Source organism: Liolophura sinensis, chromosome 1, assembly GCF_032854445.1.
Source record: "Liolophura sinensis isolate JHLJ2023 chromosome 1, CUHK_Ljap_v2, whole genome shotgun sequence".
In the NCBI taxonomy this organism is placed as follows: domain Eukaryota; kingdom Metazoa; phylum Mollusca; class Polyplacophora; order Chitonida; family Chitonidae; genus Liolophura; species Liolophura sinensis.
In genome coordinates this window covers 5,458,188-5,468,323 of record NC_088295.1, presented here as the reverse complement: position 1 = coordinate 5,468,323, position 10,136 = coordinate 5,458,188, and the positions used below count along the sequence as shown (strand labels likewise).

Below are 10,136 nucleotides of genomic sequence, written 5' to 3'. Positions count from 1 at the left end.
AGAGCACGATGCCGAGAAAGGCGTTAGCGTTGGCTAACATTCTGCTGCTAAAATCTGCGTTTGTTATACGTCTGGAGTTTTTACTGTTGTTGTATATTCTTATGTTTATGTTTAGTGCAGCTGTAAGGAGATTAATACAAAGATGAGTACATCCAGTGCGAGCGGAGACCCCGTGATCTTGGCGACTGCCGGCTATGATCACACGATTCGGTTTTGGCAAGCCCGCAGTGGTATCTGTCATAGGACCGTACAGCATCCAGACTCCGTATCCTTTAGTCATGTGGATTTCATACGTCAGCAAACTGATCGAGTATGGCTGGTGTCGTCAACAGCAGTGGGCAAAGGGCAACAACAAATAACATGAACAGAAAATAAATAACATTAACAGAAAATAGATCACACTATGTTAGAACTTGGAATTGTGGTTAACGTAGGCCATCTAGACTAGCCCAAATCTAAGTCGGACATACTTATATAACGTTACCAAGTTTTTGAGGTAAGCATTATTTAAAATTTCATGAAATTTGGTATATATCATCTTTAACTACTCTGAGGTTGCAAACTGAATGGCATTGGTCTGGAGGCAAAGACCATGCAGATGTTTAAATTATTTGGGAGCTGCTTTAGTGTTAGTCCTTCACAAAGACATTTTCTAGTGTAACAGCCTTCATGCGATAATGAATGAAAAATGTCAAAGCATCCATGTGTCATAAGCCTGAAAATTTTAATATGTAAAAATGTTTTATCAAAAACTGTGAGTACTGAAAATAATGTGCCGTGCGGGTTCCTTCTGAAAATCAACTTGAGCTGATCAGAAACAAAGAGTCCAGTTTTGCTGTTCTACTGTTTACTGAAAACCTTATATAAAGCACATTACCTTAACCACAATATCAGCAAGTCAATGCTTTGGACATCACTCCAGACAAACAGTTGATTGCAGCAGCAGGTGAGTCTCTGCCAGATTTTCCATGACCGTGTCAGTGTGTCATATCTTCATTTGCCTGAAATGTGTGTGTGTGCGCGAGTATGTGTGTGTGGACTGTACCAAAGTTAAGTTGTGGTAGTAAGATTTGGAGTTTTTGGAATTACTCGTATAATTATGCACTAAATGTCACTTTCCACAGTGGTGGTAAAAAGAAAAAACAAAACATTGATTATATGTCTCACTGATGTAGTTTTCCCAGACAACTTAACAGCATGGTGTTAACCATTTGAACAGGAAGCATCTTGTGGGGATGAGTAACCCATAAATGCACAAATCTGTCCAGTTTTGGACTCTTCTGACATGATTCTTGTCCAATAGTAAACTCACTGTTCAGTGTATGTGGCGTAAAATTGTAAGTGTCTTTTCCGAATTCCTGTCATGTAAATTTATTATTTTAATACTAATTGCCTGCTTTATGCTACTGTATTTAATGTAAATTAAAAAGGAATTATGGCCTTGATTTTTCATTTTATTTTTACTTTTGTAAACACAGACCTGTGGTGTATTAATTGGTATAGGTAAAGCTGATTTCACTTTTTCTCTTCAGGTTATCAGCGCATTCGTATGTATGATCTGAACTCAAACAATCCTAATGCTGTGATCAACTATGATGGCGTGTCTAAAAACGTGACAGCAGTTGGATTCCATCAGGAGGGCAAGTGGATGTACACAGGAGGGGAAGACAACTCCGCCAGGATATGGGACCTCAGGTAGGATGTGGTCAATGTATTGGCAACAGTAATAATAATATCCTCTTCTTGTTTGGTTTTTGAAGCGTGGTAGTGTAGAATTTATTATTATAATTTCTTATAAAAGGTCTTGTTCACAGTAATATCGGTTAATTTTGGGATCTTTTCAAAGATGTGTTTGCAGTATATACCATGATAAAAGTTGATTACTCCCTGTGTAAGACCTGTTCATGGAAAATTGTTGACTAGTGAAAGTTTAAATTCTATTCAAATTGAATGTCACCTTTCTCCGCCCAGCGATATGTCTGTGGTTCTGAAAGTTGCTTTTGTCACTCTAACATAGATATGTAGTTGTGATGCCAGCTTTGCATATTGATCATCAGGTCCAGAAACTTACAGTGTCAGAGAATTTTCCAGGTTAATGCTCCGGTGAACTGTGTCTGCCTTCATCCTAACCAGGTTAGTGTGGATCCTGGGCAGTTACACATACACAACAAGAAATGCAAGATAGAGGCATGGAATAGAAGGAATATTAGCTGTGGCCTTTCAGTTGTGAAGACTTGAACATTTTTAGCTTCTTTCAAAGAAAACTGTAATCTGAAATAAGAAGATTATTCAGTTAAATTATGCAGGGTTGGTGGTTTGCCTCAATCATCCCTGTTTTCTCTACCCTTAAAACTGACCACCATTATTAAATGGGGAAAAAAATATGGTGTTTAGACAACAATTAAATAAATATGTTGTTCTCCAGGGAGAGCTGTTTGTGGGGGACCAGAGCGGAGCCATTCACATCTGGGATCTAAAGACGGACCACAATGAGCAGTTGGTGAGTCCTGTCTCCTGTGTATCATATGTAATATTTGGGACCTGAGAAAGGACCACAATGAGCAGTTGGTGAGTCCTGTCGCCTGTGTATCATATGTAACAGTTGGGACCTGAGAAAGGACCACAGTGAGCAGTTGGTGAGTCCTCCACATATGTAACAGTTGGGACCTGAGACAGGACCACAATGAGCAGTTGGTGAGTTCTGTCTGCTGTATGTCATGTATAACATCTGGGGCCAGAAGACAGACCACAATGAGCAGTTGGTGAGTTCTGTCTGTTGTATGTCATGTATAACATATGGGGCCTGAAGACAGACCACAATGAGCAGTCGGTGAGTTCTGTCTGTTGTATGTCATGTATAACATCTGGGGCCAGAAGACGGGCCACAATGTGCAGTTGGTGAGTTCTGTCTGTTGTATGTCATGTATAACATCTGGGGCCAGAAGACGGACCACAATGAGCAGTTGGTGAGTTCTGTCTGTTGTATGTCATGTATAACATCTGGGGCCAGAAGACGGGCCACAATGTGCAGTTGGTGAGTTCTGTCTGTTGCATGTCATGTATAACATCTGGGGCCAGAAGACGGGCCACAATGTGCAGTTGGTGAGTTCTGTCTGTTGCATGTCATGTATAACATCTGGGGCCAGAAGACGGGCCACAATGTGCAGTTGGTGAGTTCTGTCTGTTGCATGTCATGTATAACATCTGGGGCCAGAAGACAGACCACAATGAGCAGTTGGTGAGTTCTGTCTGTTGTATGTCATGTATAACATCTGGGGCCAGAAGACGGGCCACAATGTGCAGTTGGTGAGTTCTGTCTGTTGTATGTCATGTATAACATCTGGGGCCAGAAGACGGGCCACAATGTGCAGTTGGTGAGTTCTGTCTGTTGTATGTCATGTATAACATCTGGGGCCAGAAGACGGGCCACAATGTGCAGTTGGTGAGTTCTGTCTGTTGTATGTCATATATAACATCTGGGGCCAGAAGACGGGCCACAATGTGCAGTTGGTGAGTTCTGTCTGTTGTATGTCATATATAACATCTGGGGCCAGAAGACAGACCACAATGAGCAGTTGGTGAGTTCTATCTGTTGTATGTCATATATAACACCTGGGGCCAGAAGATGAGCCACAATGAACAGGTGGTGAGTTCTGTCTGTTGTATGTCATGTATAACATCTGGGGCCTGAAGACAGACCACAATGAGCAGACGGTGAGTTCTGTCTGTTGTATGTCATATATAACATCTGGGGCCTGAAGACGGGCCACAATGAACAGGTGGTGAGTTCTGTCTGTTGTATGTCATGTATACTATCTGGGGCCAGATGACAGACTACACTGAGCAGTTGGTGAGTTCTGTCTGTTGTATGTCATGTATAACATCTGGGGCCAGAAGACAGACCACAATTAGCAGTCGGTGAGTTTTGTCTGTTGTATGTCATGTATAACATCTGGGGCCTGAAGACGGACCACAATTAGCAGTTGGTGAGTTGTCTGTTGTGTGTCATATATGACACTTGGGAACTGTAGTTAGAGGCTCTACATAGTGATAGAACCAACCAACATGAATGGTGATCAGCATAGATCAGTGTGGATCAGGAAGCCACTGTAGAACATATTTATAGTGTAATATCCAGCTGGGGAATGTCAACAATGGCAAGTTCATGGAAAGTTGTTGACTAGTGAAAGTTTAAATTCTATTCAAAGTGAATGTCACCTTTCTCCGCCTAGCGCTACATTCTCACCAAGAGCATTATACATAACTGACAAATGCTGCCAGCATGTGTTGTGTACATAACAAAAGAGACATTTAGTGGGCATGCTCATGGCGGGAAAAGGTTACTGAAAGTCAAATAGTAACTTCTTAGCCCAAAAGTTTTCATATTTTTTTTTAGCTCGTAAGCCTTCTCAGAAGTTACCTACATGTATATGCCGTCACGAAGTTAATAGGTGGTTTATAGACTGGATTTGATGACACAATTGATGGGAAACCGCGCACATGCATTGACTGTATAAATTTTAGTGCATAATGACATTGAGTTCAAGTTCAGTAGAACACTTTGCAGAATCATGGCACCAAATGATGGCTTTCATTCACTCTCCTGTTAGTGTTTGTTTTTTGCCAGCGGACAAATATTAAAATAACCTGGGAAGAGGTAGCTATAACAACGGACACAACCTCTGTTTTGTGGCAACTGTCGCTGAGGATGGCATTTTTGGGAACGTTCAGCATAACCAATTTAGCGGTCTGCATAATTACACTCCACGTAACCGACATGCGAACGATCGTTTCGTTCGTGCCAGATTTCGTGGCCTGTACATGCGCTTAGTTTTACCTGTCTCTGTTTCTCCAGATCCCGGAATCTGATGCTGCTATCCAGTCTATATCCATTGACCCCATGGGGACTCTGATGGCTGCTGTTAATAATAAGGTACTCACGCAACACTGTCGGGAACATCACTAAATAATAATGTGGTGTGAATAATAATAATAATAATAATCAGTACAAGAAGAACAGGTTTCCAAGCTGTAAGCTGGACGCCTGTTCTTGTTGTACTGATTATTATTATTATTATTCTCAGTCCTTTGCTTTTGCCATAACTTTAAAACTGTCTACACCACATTCTTAGCCGCTCTGAGTCGTAATCTCTATGTGAGGGATCACGTTTTGGGATCACGTTTTGGGATCACGTTTTGGTATAGGTTGGAACTGTGACCTACTTTTGTTGCCATGTTGTTACTTACTAAAAACCTAAAAAAACCTTCTTCTTCAAACCGGCTTTGTCGATTAGGTTGAAATTTAGTATGTAGATAGATCATGCACATATATGTATAATTTAAAAAAAAATTCCTATAGTGCTATAGTGAGCTCTTTCTCATGGGAGACATGACTGCTGTTCTGCAGGCTGCTATAGTAAGCTCTTTCTCATGGTAGACGTGACCTCTGTTCTGCAGGCTGCTATAGTAAGCTCTTTCTCATGGTAGACGTGACCTCTGTTCTGCAGGCTGCTATAGTAAGCTCTTTCTCATGGTAGACGTGACCGCTGTTCTGCAGACTGCTATAGTAAGCTCTTTCTCATGGTAGATGTGACTGCTGTTCTGCAGGCTGCTATAGTAAGCTCTTTCTCATGGTAGACATGACCTCTATAGTAGGCTCTTTCTCATGGTAGAAAGCAGGGTAATATGTTCACTTGATTTTCCAGGGAAACTGCTACATTTGGAGTTTGACAGGAGGAAGGGGAGGTGACTCTACCCAGTTGATTCCGAAATCCACCTTCTCTGCACACAAGCGTTATGCTTTAAAATGTCTTTTTAGTCCAGACTCCACGTAAGTTATTATGGAAACAATAGTTTTTGCATTGACAAGAGATAAAAAAACATATTTTTCTTTGGTACATTTCTAGGAATGGTTAAATTGGCACAGTATGTCTGAATACAATAATTGTTTAGTGAGAGTTGTTAAAACTTGATGAAAACACAGCTCATCTGACTTATGCCGTCATGTATATCCTTGCTGTTGAATCTGCTGCAGGCTCCTAGCCACCACGTCGGCTGACAGGACGTGTAAAATCTGGAGGACTGCCGACTTGTCACTGATGACAGAGCTGAAGGAGAACACGCAGCGCTGGGTGTGGGACTGTGCATTCAGTGGGGACTCCCAGTACATTATAACAGGTAACCTGGGTGTGGGACTGTGCCTTCAGCGGGGACACCCAGTACATTATAACAGGTAGCCTTGGTATGGACTGTTCATTTAATGGGGATTCCCAGTGCATTATAATAGGTAATCTGGGTGTGGGACTATGCCTTCAGTGGGGACACCCAGTACATTATAACAGGTAATGTGGATGTGGGACTGTGCCTTCAGCGGGGACACCCAGTACATTATAACAGGTAATCTGGTAGTGGGACTATGCATTCAATGGGGACACCCAGTACATTATAAGAGGTAATTTGGGTATGGAAATGTGTATTCAATGGGGACACCCAGTACATTATAACAGGTAATGTGGGTGTGGGACTGTGCATTCAATGGGGACACCCAGTACATTATAACAGGTAATCTGGGTATGGAAATGTGTATTCAGTGGGGACACCCAGTACATTATAACAGGTAACCTGGGTGTGGGACTGTGCATTCAATGGGGACACCCAGTACATTATAACAGGTAATCTGGGTATGGAAATGTGTATTCAGTGGGAACACCCAGTACATTATAACAGGTAATTTGGGTGTGGGACTGTGCCTTCAGCGGGGACACGCAGTACATTATAACAGGTAATGTGGGTGTGAGACTGTGCCTTCAGCGGGGACACCCAGTACATTATAACAGGTAATGTGGATATGGGGCTGTGCATTCAGCAGTGACTGCCAATACAGTATAACCGGTAATCTGGGTGTGGAACTGGGCCTTCTGTGTGAACACCCAGTACATTATAACAGGTAGTCTGGGTGTGGGACTGTGCCTTTGCATTTTTATATGAAGTCAAAACACATAAGGGGAGGTAACCTAATGCATGTTTCAGGCTGTTGACTCAGACAGCTGCTTTTACTTTATGTAATGCACATAAAGTAAAGTATATAAACTCATTAATTTGTATGTGTTTCAGCCTCTTTTGACAACATGGCTCGGCTGTGGAGTGTGGATAAGGGTGAGGTGAAGCGAGAGTACAGCGGTCACCAGAAGGCAGTGGTGTGTTTGGCCTTTCGGGATGAACTGGTGTCTTGACCACCGGACATGCTGTAATGGAAACAATAGTATAGCGGTCACCAGAAGACAGTGTTGTGTCTGGCCTTTACGGATGAACTGGTGTCTTGACCACCGGACATGCTGTAATGGACACAAAAGTAGAGCGGTCACCAGAAGGCAGTGGAGTGTTTGGCCTTTCGGAATGAACTGGTGTCTTGACCACCAGACATGCTGTAATGGACACAAGAGTAGAGCTGTCACCAGAAGACAGTGTTGTGTCTGGCCTTTACGGATGAACTGGTGTCTTGACCACCGGACATGCTGTAATAGAAGCAAAATACACCAGTCCCGAGTGTCAGGACAGTATTAGATACTGAGCAGGTGTGTGTAACTACATGTAACAATACAGGTGACAGTGTGTGTGTACATGTAGCTACATATAACAATGAAGGTGACAATTTGTGTGTAGCTGCATGTAACAATACAGGTGACAGTTTGTGTGTAGCTACATGTGACAATTTGTGTGTAGCTACATATAACAATGAAGGTGGCAATGTGAAGGCGTGACGATCAGGTGTGTGTGGCTACATGTAACAATACAGTTCGCAATATGAAGGTGTGAAGATCAGGTGTGTGTGGCTACATGTAACAATACTTATGGTGATGTGAAGAGCAGGTGTGTGTGTCTGTCTGTAACAATACAGGAAACAGTGTGTGTGTACATGTAGCTACATGTAACAATGAAGGTGGCAATGTGAAGGCGTGAAGAGCAGGTGTGTGTGGCTACATGTAACAGTACAGGTGGTGATGTGAAGAGCAGGTGTGTGTGGCTACATGCAAGAATACAGATGGTGATGTGATGGGCAGTGGTGTGTGGCTACCTGTAAAAGTACAGGCGGTGATGTGAAGAGCAGGTTTTTGTGGCTACATGTAACAATACAGATGGTGATGTGATGGGCAGAGGTGTGTGGCTACCTGTAACAATACAGGTGACAGTGTGTAGCTACATGTAACAATGTAGGTGGCGATGTGAAGGTGTGAAGATCAGGTATGTGTCACTACATGTAACAACACAGGTGGCAATGGGAAGGCGTGAAGAGCAGGTGTGTTTGCTGCATGTAACAATACAGGTGGGGATGTGATGGGCAGAGGTGTGTGGCTACCTGTAACAGTACAGGTGACAGTGTGTGTGTACATGTAGCTATATGTAACAATGAAGGTGGCAATGTGAAGGCGTGAAGAGCAGGTGTGTGTGGCTACATGCAAGAATACAGATGGTGATGTGATGGGCAGTGGTGTGTGGCTACCTGTAAAAGTACATGTGGTGATGTGAAGAGCAGGTTTTTGTGGCTACATGTAACAATACAGATGGTGATGTGATGGGCAGAGGTGTGTGGCTACCTGTAACAATACAGGTGACAGTGTGTAGCTACATGTAACAATGTAGGTGGCGATGTGAAAGTGTGAAGATCAGGTATGTGTCACTACATGTAACAACACAGGTGGCAATGGGAAGGCGTGAAGAGCAGGTGTGTTTGCTGCATGTAACAATACAGGTGGGGATGTGATGGGCAGAGGTGTGTGGCTACCTGTAACAGTACAGGTGACAGTGTGTGTGTACATGTAGCTATATGTAACAATGAAGGTGGCAATGTGAAGACGTGAAGAGCAGGTGTGTGTGGCTACATGTAACAACAAGGTGGCGATGTGAAGATCAGGTGTGTGTGGCTACATGTAACAATACAGATGGTAATGTGAAGGCGTGAAGAGCAGGTGTGTTTGGCTGCATGTAACAATACAGGTGGTGATGTGATGAGCAGGTGTGTGGCTACCTGTAACAGTGCAGGTGACAGTGCTTGTGTACATTTAGCTACATGTAACAATGAAGGTGGTGATGTGAAGGCGTGAAGATCAGGTGTGTGTGGCTGCATGTAACAATACAGGTGTTGATGTGATGAGCAGGTGTGTGTGATGAAGGTGTGTGTGGCTACATGTAACAATACAGGTGGTGACCTGATGAGCAGGTGTGTTTGGCTCCATCATGTCCACTTTAGCTGGTGGTATGATTGTATAGAACACACACTAAGGGCACATGATCTGTACACTCTTCTCTCACCAAAGTAGAGGGATGTCGGATGGTATGGTACTCTATGTTTTGGGGACAGGAGCAGATTAAAAGGGTTACTCTCTTGTGCTGGCGGAGTGGAGTGTTGCGAAAGTCATGGAAAAGCTGACACAGAAATGATCCCTGATATAGATTGACAGAGCGCACACTTTGCTGCTGTGTGCCCTGCTGAGTTAATGCTGTTCATTGGCACGTCTCTGTAATGATGTAAAGCTCCTGAATGAATTAGTCAGACAATGAAATGCTTCACACTACATTGTTTCTGTCATGTTAACTTTGGTACATGATTGTCATGTACAATGATGGTTTAATTTTAGAACATCCCTGGCAGTGTCTCGGAAATCCTGTGTCATTATTATTTAATTACAGGAAGCACATAATTACATATGTATATACATTCTAGATGTGTGTATGTTTGTATATATTCACTAGAATGAGGTTCAGTCCCAGTCCCAGTCTTAGACTGGGAATTTGCACCTGGTGGTGGGAGGGGGAGATGGATGTGGCTTGTATGGCCATCTGCACAGTGCAACGTTCATTGAAGACCACCACGTCTTCCGCCAATATGATGTATAGATGTGTATATCACACTTGGGAAAGTTCGTCAGTAACTTACCAAAGGTCAGTGGTGTTTGGACTTGGGTCTTATGCATGTGGTTGCATTCTCTTATATGCTTGAATTTTCAGAGACTAGATTGTGGGCTCTTGCTAAACTGACCAATCAAGTCGACTTTGCTGTTTAATCAGTCTCGCTGCTTGTCACAGCTTAAGATAACACCCACTTACCAGATTTACCAAATGTATTCTGCATGTGTTAA

At 42.9% G+C, this 10,136-nt stretch overlaps 1 protein-coding gene across 3 annotated transcripts; it reads left to right on the top strand.

Annotated features, from left to right (window-relative positions):
* The first annotated feature begins 60 nt into the window (after positions 1-60).
* LOC135471680 (target of rapamycin complex subunit lst8-like) lies at positions 61-9,844 on the top strand. Of its 3 annotated transcripts, XM_064751004.1 has the most exons (11): positions 61-265; positions 895-946; positions 1,533-1,695; positions 2,058-2,133; positions 2,426-2,500; positions 4,856-4,933; positions 5,706-5,830; positions 6,035-6,177; positions 7,114-8,865; positions 8,912-9,108; positions 9,156-9,840. In XM_064751004.1, the coding sequence occupies exons 1-9, from the start codon at positions 143-145 to the stop codon at positions 7,230-7,232; spliced, it is 954 nt and encodes a 317-aa protein (XP_064607074.1). In that variant the 5' UTR covers positions 61-142; the 3' UTR covers positions 7,233-8,865; positions 8,912-9,108; positions 9,156-9,840. The 3 variants fall into 3 exon arrangements, with proteins under 3 accessions (XP_064607074.1, XP_064607081.1, XP_064607066.1); XM_064751011.1 differs by having other exon boundaries at positions 7,114-8,439; positions 8,912-9,844; XM_064750996.1 differs by having other exon boundaries at positions 8,912-9,840.
* Positions 9,845-10,136: the final 292 nt, after the last annotated feature.

Bases quoted from the DNA above. Each gene is read 5' to 3' on its own strand.
- LOC135471680 (XM_064751011.1), top strand. From the start codon at position 143: ATGAGTACATCCAGTGCGAGCGGAGACCCCGTGATCTTGGCGACTGCC. The intron at 2,134-2,425 runs GTTAGTGTGGAT...GTTGTTCTCCAG, and splicing joins TCTGCCTTCATCCTAACCAG to GGAGAGCTGTTTGTGGGGGA. The intron at 6,178-7,113 runs GTAACCTGGGTG...TATGTGTTTCAG, and splicing joins CTCCCAGTACATTATAACAG to CCTCTTTTGACAACATGGCT.